The 16,750-nt window shown below is 43.3% G+C and overlaps 1 protein-coding gene across 1 annotated transcript in view; it reads right to left on the reverse strand.

Annotated features, from left to right (window-relative positions):
- LOC126335919 (Down syndrome cell adhesion molecule-like protein Dscam2) overlaps window positions 1-15,096 on the reverse strand; it is a 627,039-nt gene extending 611,943 nt beyond the window's left edge. Inside the window, exon 1 of the mRNA XM_049999393.1 lies at window positions 15,035-15,096. Coding sequence (XP_049855350.1) covers window positions 15,035-15,083 — 49 coding nt within the window. The 5' untranslated portion in view covers window positions 15,084-15,096. The remainder of the gene's footprint in view (window positions 1-15,034) is intronic.
- Between the last annotated feature and the right edge of the window lie 1,654 nt (window positions 15,097-16,750).

The following is a 16,750-nucleotide window of genomic DNA, read 5'->3' on the forward strand; positions in this document are numbered from 1 at the left end:
CAGAGCATGCACAATGTCGGCACTAGTACAGTGTATATCCACCTTTCGCAGCAATGCAGGCTGCTATTCTCCCATGGAAACGATCGTAGAGATGCTGGATGTAGTCCTGTGGAACGGCTTGCCATGCCATTTCCACCTGGCGCCTCAGTTGGACCAGCGTTCGTGCTGGACGTGCAGACCGCGTGAGACGACGCTTCATCCAGTCCCAAACATGCTCAATGGGGAACAGATCCGGAGATCTTGCTGGCCAGGGTAGTTGACTTACACCTTCTAGAGCACGTTGGGTGGCACGGGATACATGCGGACGTGCATTGTCCTGTTGGAACAGCAAGTTCCCTTGCCGCTCTAGGAATGGTAGAACGATGGGTTCGATGACGGTTTGGATGTACCGTGCACTATTCAGTGTCCCCTCGACGATCACCAGAGGTGTACGGCCAGTGTAGGAGATCGCTCCCAACACCATGAAGCCGGGTGTTGGCCCTGTGTGCCTCGGTCGTATGCAGTCCTGATTGTGGCGCTCACCTGCACGGCGCCAAACATGCATACGACCATCGTTGGCACCAAGGCAGAAGCGACTCTCATCGCTGAAGACGACACGTCTCCATTCGTCCCTCCATTCACGACTGTCGCGACACTACTGGAGGCGGGCTGCACGATGTTGGTGCGTGAGCGGAAGACGGCCTATCGGTGTGCGGGACCGTAGCCCAGCTTCATGGAGACGGTTGCGAATGGTCCTCGCCGATACCCCAGGAGCAACAGTGTCCCTAATTTGCTGGGAAGTGGCGGTGCGGTCCCCTACGGCACTGCGTAGGATCCTACGGTCTTGGCGTGCATCCGTGCGTCGCTGCGGTCCGGTTCCAGGTCGACGGGCACGTGCACCTTGCGCCGACCACTGGCGACTACATCGATGTACTGTGGAGACCTCACGCCCCACGTGTTGAGCAATTCGGCGGTACGTCCACCCGGCCTCCCGCATGCCCACTATACGCCCTCGCTCAAAGTCCGTCAACTGCACATACGGTTCACGTCGACGCTGTCGCGGCATGCTGCCAGTGTTAAAGACTGCGATGGAGCTCCGTATGCCACGGCAAACTGGCTGACACTGACGGCGGAGGTGCACAAATGCTGCGCAGCTAGCGCCATTCGATGGCCAACACCGCGGTTCCTGGTGTGTCCGCTGTGCCGTGCGTGTGATCATTGCTTGTACAGCCCTCTCGCAGAGTCCGGAGCAAGTATGGTGGGTGTGACACACCGGTGTCAATGTGTTCTTTTTTCCATGTCCAGGAGTGTATTAGTTAAGATATCTTCGAGCCACTCTCATACCTGGAAACCCATTCCGTATGCTCGTGTCTTCCTTAACAGTCTGCTATGGCGCTTCGTGTAAAAATGCTTTTCCGAAATCTAGGAATATGGAATCTAAACATCTTCAACCTTTCGCGGCCCTGTCAGCAACTGTGTAAATATTAATTTTAACTATGATAATTAACTGAGTCTGTTAATTATTGAAATTAAAATTAATATGGCATCTGCCTGTTTCCCGTCATCCATCGCTGGTAGTATATCATTTTGCCAAAAGGGCAAGCTGAGTTTCACACGACCGGTGCTTTCTAAAAACGTGCTGATTCGTAGATACAAACTTTTCGGTCACTAGGAAATTTGTTATATTTGAACTCAGAATATGTTCTAGAATTCTGTAGCAAACCGATGTTAAGGATATTGATCTCTAATTTTACTCTTCATATATACAGGAGTCTGCACTTTTTTCTATCGCTATGGACTCTGCGCTTGTCGAGAAATTTACAGATAACGCTGCTACTAATGAATGTTCTCCTACTACTAATGTTCCATACAGTAACTACTTTTATTATTTGAAGCAGCGGAGAGATCTGTCGAATGCTCAAGAGTTATAGCTCAAATGACAATTTTATTCAGCTATGTGACCACGAAAGATTGACAAAGTACATTCGCCACACATGTTTGGGAGTTGATCAAGCAAGGCATTTAGCCAATATCAACAATATATTACACGAGCAAGAGCTTGTTGTGCGTATAGGTAAGCTGTTTGTATAACGGTGCTTAATGAAAGTGTTACTCAGCTGCCAGGCTACTATTGCAGTGATTTTTTCGCACCGTTTGGAACGCTGAAGCTCGCCAAACAGGAACGCTGCTACATTACCAGCATCATGTTTCCTGTTGGCGTTACACCAGCTAGAAGTTTTGTTCTCTTCTTGGAATGAACAGAGGTACGGCAGCGTAAACAGACAATCTGCAGACAGGCGGTCATTCAAAATATGCACTGTCAGACCTGAAGTGAATCTACAAGCTCAACTGTGGCTGAAAGTGTCTAAGATCGGATCAAATCGAAGAAATGTCTCGCATCCAAAGTCAACAAATACACTGCGCTGTCGATCAACGGTGATTGCGTGTCGTGCTGTATGACGTGCGCAATGCACTGTAAATTTTTGTTTAGCTGTTTGTTTTACCCGTTGATGTTCAAACTGAGTAAAGTAATGTTTACAATATAAATCAGAAATTTCAATCGTACCTGTAACAGATCAAATTTCATAGTGAGCTTCAGTGGACTGAAAGTTTTATTTTTATGTTCTGATTAATTAATCTAAAATACGTTGTGAGGGTAAGTGTTAACGTGCTCAAACGTCAATGTATTGTGTATGTACTGTTGTGTTCAAAGTCATTTCCGTGTTACAGTAAGCGCATCACGTACTATTGTATGTTGCCTGACACAAAATGTGAACACCCAGTAAGAGAGAAAGAAACGGACTGACTCTTGACGGGGTTTGAGGGTATGTGATATGATTTCAGCGATTAAAATAATAGCCAGCAGAGCCCGGATTTTTAATTGGTTCATTGTTCTTTACTTCGCTCCTATTTTCGTGAATACGTAAGTGCTCATGAATTATGTTGCTAACGTTGATATATTTCAAATGGTTCAAATGGCTCTGAGCACTATGGGACTCAACTGCTGTGGTCATCAGTCCCCTACAACTTAGAACTACTTAAACCTAACTAACCTAAGGACATCACACACATCCATGCCCGAGGCAGGATTCGAACCTGCGACCGTAGCAGTCGCACGGTTCCGGACTGAGCGCCTAGAAACGCGAGACCACCGCGGCCGGCTGATATATTTCATTTTATAGTTACATATTGTTAAATATTTCAGTGTAGGTTCATGTTTCACGTATTTAAATTTTACACTACATAAAATTACATATTAAAGCCTTTCAACCATCATCAGAGGGTCGCTCCCTAGAAAAACGTTTGAACCATCTGTACAATTTGAAGACAGAAACTAAATTACCTTTAAAAATTACATTATAGTGCTATAATCTGAATTGCATTATAATGGATGTGATACTACTTGATTTTCTAAGATCCGGAACTTCAGTCCTCAAAAGCAAGATAGATACGAAAATAATACTGTGTTTTGTCTGGACCAATACTGAGTTTAGTAAAGGGTATGGAATGCTGACGAGGTTGTAGGTGGGGTAAATAAATGATTAGCGACCGACGTTTTCCGACTTCCAGCGACTTCTACCAATCAGAAGTGGCTGCGCCAAGAAAAGTTTGATAAATAATCTGTGCAACACAGTCACCTTTTTGGAAAATCCGTAACTGTCTTCCATTTCTCTTATGGGTGACCGAGGGAAACATTTCACACACACAGCCACTCGGAATCGACATGGTAAGGCCTCAGGTGGTGGCATAAATGGCCTCAATGGTACAACGCTTTCCTGCAGCCTTTGGTTTCCACAAGTTCTTTGGGGGAAAACGATGGTTCACATTGTGATGAGAAACAAAACGATTATTGACAACCTTTGACACCGCTAACACTCGTTAGACGATTTAACCCTTCGGTAACGACATCGCTGGTCTGCAACCCCATGAACCTGATCACAACCCTTTGGAGTCTAGCTTGTAATTTTTGCTGTGGTGTAGAAGATGCAACCACTAGGGACTGTTCAAAACCATTTGACGACATCTAAACGCGATCCGAAGCGGCGTAGAGGTGACTCATTATTTTGTCTTGCGCAGTGTAGTACTTCTTAAGAGTCCTCGACTGTTTGTGTTCATCTTGCCTTCTGTTGCAACAAAATTATCATTTAAATTACTGATGGAGTGACTGTTCTTTGTCGAGGGTTGTCAGTTAACCCCGCACTCCAGTAACACACGTAGGGATTTGCTCAAAAAGAATAATGCAGTGCAGTCGTTTTTGGAGAAAATATTACTGATGTAAATGCAGAAGACTCCAAACTGCAAAAATGAATTTTTCCGTGACATGTGCTCTGCTATCGTTGCTGTAAACTTTCAGTAGGACATCAGCTCCGTGAATATTGCGCGTTTCTACAAAAGCTCTATGGCCAGCAGATGACTGATGAATGGATGTTCATTGGAAACTATTTAGATGTTTGCTACGAGGAGGCTCTATATGGGATATGTAGGCAGCCGTCGACGAAATAGCGGACGTTTCAGTGGCAAAATATCGTTGTTGTTAAAATCGATGGCCAAGAACCTTCAAAGTCACTATTTATTTTGTTAGTATGCAGAGATCAGTCAACAGTGGGTCGTTTTGTGAATTCTGTAGCATGAGAGAATCGTAGAAGAAGTTCTTTTTACGTATTCGGATGCTGAGACCTACATGCTGAACGCGGGAACTGCCTTTCGCTTATTCTGTCCCCATTTAATCCATTTCACTTGTATGGCCCATGCACTGCTACGTATCGCCAAAGAAGTGCATAGCTGTACCCATCAAATAATTTCGTACACCAAGAAAATGTTTCTAAAATCCTCAAGCCGAATATTGATTTATAGTGAACTGATGCCGAAAGAAGCGTTGCAGCCAGAGCCTGTCCTAACGCGGTAGGGCAAATTTATTGAAACTCTTTGTGTTTATAATAAACACTTTCAAGCCGTGAAATCTGGCTGATTCATTTCCGAGGGAATCTTCAGTTTCTGCACGAGAGGCGAAAAATGCCTTCACTGTCCAAAAATGCTCTGTCGTACATCCATAACTACTTCAGCGTCCAGTATAATTAAAGAATTAGGATCTACCGGACTGCCTCCACAGCAGTAGTTAGAAATTGCTGAAAGTATCAAATGCAAGCTGACTTACATTAGAGGGGATACTGGAAGAGGGTAGGGTATTAAATTTAACGCTATTCTTACAAGAAATCCAGGCTATTCTCCTTTCGATGGCTAAGTTTCACGGAAGCTCGAAATTTAGTGCGGACGTCAATTAGAGATGCTTTTAATAGGTTCCACAATGAAACAGTGTCTCAAAATATGGTAGAAAACCCATAGAGATACTGGTCGTATGTAAAGTACACCAGTGGCAAAAAACAGTCAATACCGTCACTGCGCAATAGCGATGGAAAAGTTACGGATGATGGTGCCACTAAAGCGGAGTTACTGAATACAGTTTTCCGTAATTCCTTCACGCAAGAAGACGAAGTAAATATTCCAGAATTCGGAACCAGAACAGTCGTTAGCATGAGTGAGATAAAAGTAGATATCTTAGGTGTTGCGAAACAACTCAGATCACGTAAGAAAGGCAAGTCTTCCGGTCCAGATGATATACCAATCAGGTTCCTTTCAGGGTAAGCAGACACAGTAGCGCATATCTTAGCAATCACATACAACGGTTCACTTGACGAAAGGTCTGTTCCTATAGACTGGAAATAAGTAAAGGTCACACCAATATTCGAGAAAGGAAATAGGAGTAACCCATTGAATTACAGACCCATATCACTGACCTCAATTTGCAGTAAGATTTTGTAGGATATACTGCACTCGAAAATTATGAATCACCTTGAAGAAAATGACTTATTGATACATAACCAACACGGATTCATAAAATATCGTTCTTGTGCAACGCAGCTAGCTCTTTATTCCCAATGAAGTAATGAGTTCTGTCGACAAGGGATATCAGATCGATTCCATATTCCTGGATTTCCGTAAGGCTTTTGATACCATTCCTCACAAGCGACTATTAATCAAATTGTGTGCATATGGAGTATGGTCTCAGTTGCGTGACTGGATTCTTGATTTCCTCTCAGAGAGTTCACAGTTCGTACTGATAGACGGTAAATCACCGAGTACAAGAGAAGTGATATCTGGCGTTCCGCAAGGTGGTGTCATGGGTCCCCTGCTGTTCCTGATTTACATAAATGATGTAGGTGATAATTTGAGCAGCCGCCTTACATTGTTTGCTGATGACACTAATTTACCGTCTAGTAAAATCATGACGATCAATTCCAATTACAAAATGATCTAGAGGGAATTTCTCTATGGTGCGAAAGTGGCAATTGGCACTAAACAAAGAAAAATGTGAGGTTATCCACATGGGTACTAAAAACATACGATAAATGTTGGGTATACGATCAATCGCTAAAATCTAAGGGCTGTCAATTCGACTAAATACCTAGGAATTACAATCACGAGCAACTTAAATTCGAAAAACCACATAGATAATATTGTGGGGAAGGCGAAACAAAGACTGTGCTTTGTTGGCAGAACGCGTAGAGGATGCGACAAACCCACTAAAGAGACAGCGTGCATTAGACTTATCCGTCCTCTGCTGGAATATTGGTGCACGGTGTGAGATCCTTACCAGGTAGAGTTGACGGAGAACATCGAAAAAGCGCAAAGAAGGGCAGCTCGTTTCATGTTATCGCGCAATAGGGATGAGAGTGTCACTGATATGATACGCGAATTGGGCTGACAGTCACTGAAACAAAGGGACGTATTCTATGCAGCGAGATCTATTTACGAAATTTCAATGACCAACTTTCTCTTCCGTATGCGAAAATATTTGGTTGACATCCACCTACGTAGGGAGAAATAATCATCATAATAAAATAAGAGAAAACAGAGCTCGAGCGGAAAGATTTAGGTGTTCCTTTTTCCCACCCACCATTAGAGAGTGGAATGGTAGAGAATTAGTATGAAAATAGTTCGATGAACCCTCTGCCAGGCACTTAAGTGTGAATTGTAGATGTAGATGTACCAGCAATATTTTCAAAGTGGTAGAGGAAGACGTTGCTGCTGGCATCTCTCCAGGAACATTTCATCTTCTAAAATTTTATTCTCGACGGCTGTCAAGTGGAGAAATCGTTTTCCCCCTTAAAAAAAAATATCCTGTTATATTGGCGACGTTCTACGACTGCAGAAAATTTGAGTACGGGGTTGTTCATTTCACTTCAAAACTAAAACTAACGTTGTGTACCTTAGTAAATTAAGTGATAACAGGAATTTTAGTAAACAGAAGTGAACGAAAATATTTTTCTGAGTACGCAGAACAAACTTTCAAAATAAAATAGTTTGGTAGTGTTAACTATATCTTCTTAACGTACTTTTCGTTGTTCTAGAACATTCAAGTTCATGTTGAAATAATGTAGAGACTGTACGGTAATCCAGACGTTAATTTCAGTCGAATGCATTATTTTATGTACAATTTTTATAAAATGTTTTTCTGATAGTATACTTTCTTACATATTTTACCTAATGTCATTACATATATCTCTCCTTATTTTGCCTGTTGATATTATATAAAAATCCATGCCCTATTTATCAGTATGACATTGCGCTACATCTGGCCCGGATGTATGCACTGATCCGGTTGGGAAGGGTGTTGATAAAGCCGAAGAATCTTCTCCTTAGACAACTTGGCCCACAACTGCTGTAACTGGTCCTTGACATCCAGGATACTGATACCGTGACGAAGTTGACGTCTGAGTTGGTCCCACACATTTGCTATCGGGGTGGATTGGGCCAGCTTGCTGACCATGCAAACATCTCAACATCTTGCAGACACGTTATAGAGAAACACGCTATGTATGGAAGGGCATTGTCCTGTTGGAAAGTGACACCAAGATACTATTGCGTGAAAAGTAGCACATGAAGACTTAGGATATCCGTGACATAGCATTATGCAGTCAGACTTCCCTCAATCACTACCAACCGTGATCTGAAGGCATACTCGATGGCTTTCAACGCCATTACGCTAGGAATAACACACCTCTGGCTTTCCAAAACATTGCAAGGATGGGATCTCTCCCCAGGCCACCGCCAGTCTCGTTAACGTTGGTCATCCAGAGTAGCGTAGAACCGCTTGCAGCCGCTGAATACGATAATTGCCAAGTCCGGACGCTGCTAGTCTTCGACAAATGGTGTGGACTGACACAGGATGTTTGAGCCATGATCTGTGCGCGGATGGCGGGCGCTAATGTGAAAGAGTTACGACGTGTGTGATGCACAATATGGCTATCATCCTCTGTAGTGGCCAGACAACTTAAAAAAGCTGATCACTGTCGCACATTGGATTGCTCCAAAAATCTGGATATTCCTTTCAAACTCCATCAGGTGCTGAAGTCGTTGAACCGGTCGTCGCCTCACTATCAGTAGTAGCATTTGCTCTCCCATAGCACGCTGTAACTTAGCAACCAGTGCTATCATGTCATGCTAAAGTGCATAACGTGCTCCTGCGTGCCGGATTTAAGTATGCTATATGTGCAGTCTCACTCTCACTGTATGTTCTTCGTTCAGCGGCTTTGAGTCTTCGTGACGCGGCTGACCAGTGTGTACCGTCACACGCCGAGCCGCAGCGCTGCGCCACGCTGTTCCTCCACTGTTGGAGGAGACGTACTCGGTGAACTGCATTCGAAATCTCGGCCTGTACATGTCATACACTGAGGTTACAAAAGTCATGGGAAACCACCTAATATCTTGTGTGACCTACTTTTGCTCTGCGTAGTGATGCAACACGACATGAGAAAGACTCAGTAAGTCTTTGAAAGTAGCGTGCGGAAATGTTTTGTCATGCTATCCCCATAGCTGTACATAGATGTGTAAGTCAGGGATGATGTGCACGAAGTGACCTCCCGATTACGTTCCATAAATGCCCGATGGGATTCATCTGTGGCCAAATACTTTGCTCGAATTGTCGCTAATGTTCATCAAATCAAACGATAAAAATTGTGGCTGGGTGACATGACATCCTTGTTTGGGAACATAAAGTCCTTGAATGGCTGCAAATGGTCTCCAAGTAACAATTTCGAGTCAATGATCGATTCATTGGAGCAGCAGACACAGTCCATTCCATGTAAACACAGTCCACACAATTATGGAGCCACCATCAGCGCCTTGTTGACAATCTGAACTTATCTGACCATGTCATGGCTTCCCAGTCGTGTAGGGTCCAACCGACACGGTCAGGAGGCCTGGAGAGGCGCTGCAGGTGATGTCGTGCTGTTCGCAAAGGCACTCGCGTCAGTAGTCCGGTGCCATACCGCATTAACGCCAGTTTTGCCCCACTGTCCTAACGGGTACGAACCAAATTGATTTCTGCAGTTATTTCAAGCAGAGATGCTTATCTGTCAGCACAGATCGCCTTACGCAAATGCCGCTACTGTCGGTCGTTAAGTGAAGTCCGCCGACCGCTGCGTTGTACGTGGTGAGAGACAATGCCCGAAAATTGATATTCTCGGCACACTCTTCACACTGTTGATCTTTTGAATTTACTATCAATTTCTTAAAGTGAGTGTCCCGTGCGTCTAGCTCCCACTACCACTCCGGGTCCAAAGTCTTTTGATTCCCGTCATGGGGCCATAACCATATTGTAAACCTTTTCGCGTCAATCATCTGAGTACGAATGACAGCTCCGCCAATGCACCGCTCTTTTATACCTTGTGTGCGCCACACTATCGTTGTCTGTATGTGTGCAGATCGCTATCCAGTGACTTTTGTCCCTTCAATGTAGTCTGAAGGGTCGTGCTAGTGACAGGTAGAGGCCATCTATGCCCAAGGAGCTAATTGGTGTCTCCTTGCATAACTGTTCCACCAGCAGGGCGCCAAAGAAAAATAATCCAGTATGGAGCCTCTAAAAACACACGTCTTCAGCCATCCTGTGTACCACACTGGAATGACCTGTATGTTTGCATGCTTGGCTGTTACTAGCCGAATCGTAACTATTATTTAGATTGTTCCTTCAATTTCTTGGGTTTGCTCTCTGGTTGTGTTCTCCATCCTAACGATTACAGCTTCACTGCCAGACTGTCAAGAAGTTATAAATCACTACCTTCGTGTTTAAGAAGTGTTTCTATATAATGTTAATGGTTCATTTCTTTAATATTACCACCTTTATTTATTTTTAAAATTTTTCGAAATTATGATAGCTGTTTTACTGTATTTTAATTGTGTTTGTTTTATGTGTTTCTGTGTTTTATGAGAATTTTCCAAATATGGTAGTTATCACGTACGGTCACTTTAATGCCTGCAATTGCGCTGTTGCATCATTTTACCAGGCGCTCTGGGCGCCCAGCTTTGGCGACAGAGGCCAGGCTTTTATTTTAATTTGGATGCGTTGGTTGGTTGGTTGATTGATTCGGGGTGGGAGAGCAAACAGCGAGGTCATTAGCCCCATTGGATTAGAGAAGGACGGGAAATGGAGGTGGCTGTGCCCTTTCAAAGGAACCATCTTGATATATGCCTGAAGAAGTTTAGGGAAATCAGGAAAACCTAAATTAGGTTGGCCGGATCTCGATTTCAACAGTTGTCCTCCCAAATGCGCGTCATGCAAGTCCAGTGTGCTAACCACTGCGCCAACTCGCTGGGTGTCGTTGCATTAATGCACTCTGATACAGTCCTTCTTAAGTAACGGTTTAGCACGTGATTAATTCTTACGGTTGCTTGTTAAGCTTCACGGCAATAAACGTATGTCGATTTTATTGTTCTTGTGCAGCAGTAAGTTCAAAATAAAGTAATTTTTTGGGGGTAAATGTTTTCTCTCTTTCATTTTCTTCTTTCTTTCTGGTACCTTCCACGCATAGCTCTTCTCTCTCTACCCTTTCCGCTGTGTCACCCAATATACTGTATCTACGCATCCTTCACAGTCATCAATCACCGCCGGCCGCTTCAATCCGGAACCGAGCTGCTGCTACTGTGGATGTGTGTGACGTCGTTAGGTTTAATTAGTTCTAAGGCTATGGGACTGATGACGTCAGATGTTAAGTCCCACAGTGCTTAGAGCCATTTGAATCACTTTTTCATCAATCACCATGCTGATTATCTGGTAGAGAACATCCATTACACGCTTTACTCCCTCGCAAGCTTGATAACGACAATAATGCGCATTGGTGGCCGTCATATGTGTGACAGAAAATTGCAACTCGAAGCTCTTACTATCCCCGCCGGTGGTGCGTACATGTACCAAAGTACACTGACATCCGACCATGTCTTGTGGGCGCTACAACGTTCTGCAAGAATTATAGCACAGGCATTCAGGCATTCAAAACTCCGTAACATGAGGTAGTATATCCATTAGCTGGTACAATACAAAATAATATAAGCGAGTTGAAAATTTCGTACAATATCGCTAACATCATGTGGTTTTGCATTGAGCTTTGTTCAGTTGGAGTAGTTACCGTTTACATTCATTTAAAGCAAGTGAACTATTCGGCGCGTGAAAATATTTATTTTCGTGAACGATCAGTGTCAACTTTCATTAATAATTATATGAAAAAATTCTTGTCTTAGAGTTATAAAGAATGAATATTCCACGGTGACTGCTGAGAAACGGAACCTTAGGGAGCCCAACATTCAAATGGCCTTAGAATTGTCATCACGACCATCGGCAGTGAGTTGTATGTGTTGTATTTGGCAGTATTTGGAACCGATAGCTTTGCTTCCGAGATCCTTTGATGAATGGTCACACGCTGAAGTCGTTTGACAGATCGGTGTGTGCTGACATTACGACATCCATTCTTTTATTCACACGACTGTTGCGCTCTCTGGATTATTATGCTGTATCGTATGGCCTAAGAAATCGAAATGAGCTAAGGGCTGGCTTTTATGAATTGCTTAAATCGGGACACTCAGTCCCAGTTTACTACCTCTTCCGACTCTCTGATTACCATTTCCTTGTTAATTACTCCGTTCCGGAAAGCTGTGAGTTTGCACCACTGACTTTTTTTTCCTTACTTCACTTCCGCATTACAGTTCATATAGTCACTGACGAAAGCCCTGAATCAATCAGGCGCAGAAATTTAAAAAAATTGTAATCATGAATCCACCTTAACACAAAGAAATACGTCTTCATTCTGAGAGTCGTGGAAGGAAACACTGTAGTATCATTTGTCCCAACAGCAACTACATTAAGCTTCGCTTTATCAAATACGCATTTAAACTCTGCATGCGTTATAGGTGATTTCCTCTGACCGTCACACACATTGGCGTATAGCGTTGTTAGATGTATATAAGAACGACGGATGCTTTAAATATCGGTAATTGTAGCTTCTACTACATTGTTGAAAAATTGATGACACTAAAAAAATAGCTTTTGAGTGTATAAAGAAGGGACAACTTTTTGTTTCTACTTTTCTCGCAATAGCAAATTTTTTTACACAAGCACTGATTTACTTAAACAAACAGATCATTGGAAACTTGTTACTAGTTCATGCGGTATGAGCATATGGCAACATCACTTTAGCATATGCGGTTACGCAGTAAGATACGTAATTTCCAGTCGAAATGGGTCATAAAACATAATTACCACAGTGGAAACTGTAAAAAAGATTATTATGCAATTGAAAAACGCTACAGCTGTGTTCTCCACTAGACAGTTAGCGCAACGTCTGCAACTGGACATGGAAAAGTGGTGAGTTGCTGCTAGTCAAGAACGCCTTTAAAGCGACAAAGACGTCATTATCAACACCTCACTGAGTTTGAAAGAGGTCGTGAAACAGAGCTACGAGAAGCTGGATATTCCTTCTGCGATACTGCAGAGAGACTTGGCAGAAATGTAGCCACTCTATATAATTGCTGGCAGCGGTGGTCACGTGAAAGTCGCGAGGATGTCGGGCTCTGGACGGCCTCCTGGCTGTGCAGAGAGGGAAGACCTCGTGTTCGGAGTATGGCTCTGGTGCTTCGTAAAGCTGGCTCCACGGAGACACAATGAACAGTTACAAACCAGGTACTTCATGGACAGCTCCGAGTCGACCCCAAAGAATCCCTTTTGCGACTTCAGTAGTGTCAAGCAAGATCTCATTGGACGAAACGGCGAAGGTCTGTCGTGTTTTCTGATGAAAGCTGTTTCGGCCTCGGAACAAGTGATGGTCGTGTGTTTAAGGGCCTGCAACCAAACTATCTCTCTGCTAGATGCAATGGACCTGACCTGGAGCTATGGCCTGAGGTAATATTTTGTATGACAAAAAGAGCAAAAAATGGTTCAAATGGCTTTGAGCAGTATGGGACTCAACATCTGAGGTCATCAGTCCCCTAGAACTTACAACTACTTAGACCTACTAACCTAAGGACACCACACACATCCATGCCCATGTATGTGATGTCCTTAGGTTAGTTAGGTTTAAGTAGTTCTAAGTTCTAGGGGACTGATGACCTCAGATGTTGAGTCCCATAGTGCTCAGAGCCATTTGAACCATTTGAACATCCATGCCCGAGGCAAGATTCGAACCTGCGTCCGTAGTGGTCTCGCGGTTCCAGACTGAAGCACTTAGAAGCGCTCAGCCACTCCGGCCGGCAGCAAGAGCACTCTCGTAGTTATCTCATGCACTCCGACTGTAAATCTGGAAGTCAGTCTCGTGGTTCCACATGTCCTGCTGCCATCCATAAACAGCATATTATGGAGTGTTTTCCAATAGGATAGCGCTCGTCCACATACCACCGTTGTAAGCCAACATGCTCTACAGAGAAATTTGCTAAGTACTATGGGACAAAATGTGTTCAAATGTGTGAAATCTTATGGGACTTAACTGCTAAGGTCATCAGTCCCTAAGCTTACGCACTACTTAACCTAAATTATGCTAAGGACAAACACACACACCCATACCCGAAGGAGGACTCGAGCCTCCACCGGGATCAGCCTCACAGTCCATGACTGCAACGCCTTAGACCTCTAGGCTAATCTCACGCGGCGACCAAACAATTGAGGTGATCGGTCCCTAGGCTCCTTCCCTAGGCTTACACACTACTTACTCTAACTTAAACTAACTTATGCTAAGGACAACGCACATACACCCATACTCAAGGGAGGACTCGAACCTCCGACGGGGAGAGCCACGTGAACCGAGGGCAGGTGCCCCAGAACGCACGGCTACCCACGCGGTGCTCTGCAAAGAGTCGGCATGTTGCCTTGACCTACTCCATGATCCAATATGTCTCCAATAAAGCACGTAGGGACATCATCGGACGACAACTCTAGCGCCATTCACAAATTTAAATACTTGATTTACTACATCCCTTTTATAAATTGATGATTTTTTATCCACGTGACAATTTGGCGTGAGGTTCATTATAAAATGAACACGTCTCACAACAGAAAGGTTTCTTAAGACCTGCAGATGAGCGCAAAGTCTGTCGAAACCAGTTGTTTCAAATAAAGAAATATTTATGCGATCTTGGCTGTTGAATGTTTTAAGGAAGTAATATAAATCCTCCTTCAACATCCTCGGAATGAGAAAATTCAATTATTTTCTGGTGTTGCGACGTTTTTCGTAAGTGTAGTACGTGAATATTTAACAAACAGTGTTTTCGGCAATTATTTTAGATTAATTTTTATTGGTTATGACAGGTCAGTAGAATGGAGGTATTTCCCTTTAGTTTCAATGCCACACAAATATTTTGCAAACATCATTTCACATGTCTTTTGGCATAGCGAAAATGCCTCATTAGCTGACCAGAGTATTCAGGTGAAAATTTTTGCGTTACCAATGAGAAAGCAACTGGACATAGCCTTGTTAAAGAGAAAATTTCACTAGGAATTATTTAAAGAACCAAGTCTAGATGAGTTACATATTGTGAGTCCTACGAATCCATAATCATAGTTTCCAAGCACGCTAGTCAACATATTCTGAGAATTGAAGCACCATCAGGAATGTGCTTTGAATTACTATTCAACAGCTGTTAAGTCCTTTGCGGAAACTAGTTTAACATTAGATCGACGGAATCAACCAGATGCAGCATTTGGTTGGGATCTCGACGCACTCAAGCGAACACTTACCTGCAAGGCAGACGGTGAGCAGAGCGGTCGCCAACAGGTAGAGGGCCATGGGCTCAGCAAGATCCTCTCTCCTGCAACACAAATACATCGAGATGCATTACTCCCAAGGACTATGTTTTCGTTTATCTACAGGCTATTGGCAATTACGGGACAAAATTTGATTCCGTTGCTAAACCTGACGAACAAACACGTGGCCCAAAATTGTACTAAATGCATTCTCCTTAAATTATTTCAATCAATTAGTTCAGGTCGCGACATCATACTAGACTTCTTAGGAAGAAGCCGTCTCTAGCAAATAGGGAGCACCATGAGGGATAATGGAATTAGTGACTTTATGGACATTGTTGCGTGGCAGGATACTATAGCCGCCCGGAGTGGCCGTGCGGTTCTAGGCGCTGCAGTCTGGAGCCGAGCGACCGCTACGATCGCAGGTTCGAATCCTGCCTCTTGGATGGATGTGTGTGATGTCTTTAGGTTAGTTAGGTTTAATTAGTTCTAAGTTCTAGGCGACTGATGATCTCAGAAGTTAAGTCGCATAGTGCTCAGAGCCATTTGAGGATACTATAACAATGAAATCCAACAGAAACATGACAACACGACAGTGCTATGGTAGAAATTGCTGCACGAAATACCCAAGTTGAGTGCCGTCCCCAACAAAAACTTCAGTTTATATCTTCTGCTTATTTTCCCTTACATTGCCACTTTTGGCAGGGCGCTCCGGCATTGGAAAAGCACCCCAGCGTTGGACGCAATGGGAAAGTCCTATACCACAGGTGATCTTATACATCTTATATTTATTTCTGAGGCATTTAAGTTTCTGCCTAGCAAGCAGGAAGGCCCCGGTTCGAGTCGCCGCCGCTGCACAAATTTTAATTCATTTCTTCTGCTTCGATCATTATCGTGGATAAAGTAGAGACTTAAATGTCTCAGGGATAAATATAAGATCTACAAGATCACCTACGGTACAGGACTATCCCATTACGTCCCACGCTGGGGTGCTATTCCAATGCTGGAGAGCCGTGGCAAAAGTAGTAATGTAAGGGAAAATAAGAGGAAGATATGAATTAAAGTTTGTGTTGGGGAGGGCACTCAACTTGGTTAGTTCGTGCAGCAATATTGACCACAGTGCTGTGGTGGTGTAACAGTTGGCATTTCTGCCTAGCAAGCAAGAAGATCCGGGTTTGAGTCCCGGATGCAGCACAAATTTTAATTCAATTCTTCTGCTTGGATCATTATCAAACTATTTTTGTTTAAAAAACGTTAAAATTTGTTTGATGGTTTCCTCAACGACGCCATCGTTGATCATATGCGGCTTAAGTTCAAAGGAACGCCGTCGATGATAATTTAGATATTCATATGAAGTAAGATAATAAGAGATAGAACAGAGTGATTCACATGGTACTCAAAACAAATCAGAACACTGTTGTAGAAACTAATGTAAAATAGTTTCCACGATGAAATTCTTTCTCCAAATCTGGAGGAGAATTCAAAGGGTTTCTCGTCAAATGTAAATCATACCAGCGGGAAAACACAATCAATATCTTCACGAGACGACAGGAATGGTAATATTACTACTAAAGCCATGTTAAAGAATACGGTTATCTGATATTCCTTCACCAAAGAAGTTTCTTTAAATATTCCAGATTTCGAATAAAGAGCATCTGCAAACATAAGCAGTTTAGAAACAGATACATTCGGTGTATCAAACGAAGTTAA

Source organism: Schistocerca gregaria, chromosome 2, assembly GCF_023897955.1.
Source record: "Schistocerca gregaria isolate iqSchGreg1 chromosome 2, iqSchGreg1.2, whole genome shotgun sequence".
In the NCBI taxonomy this organism is placed as follows: domain Eukaryota; kingdom Metazoa; phylum Arthropoda; class Insecta; order Orthoptera; family Acrididae; genus Schistocerca; species Schistocerca gregaria.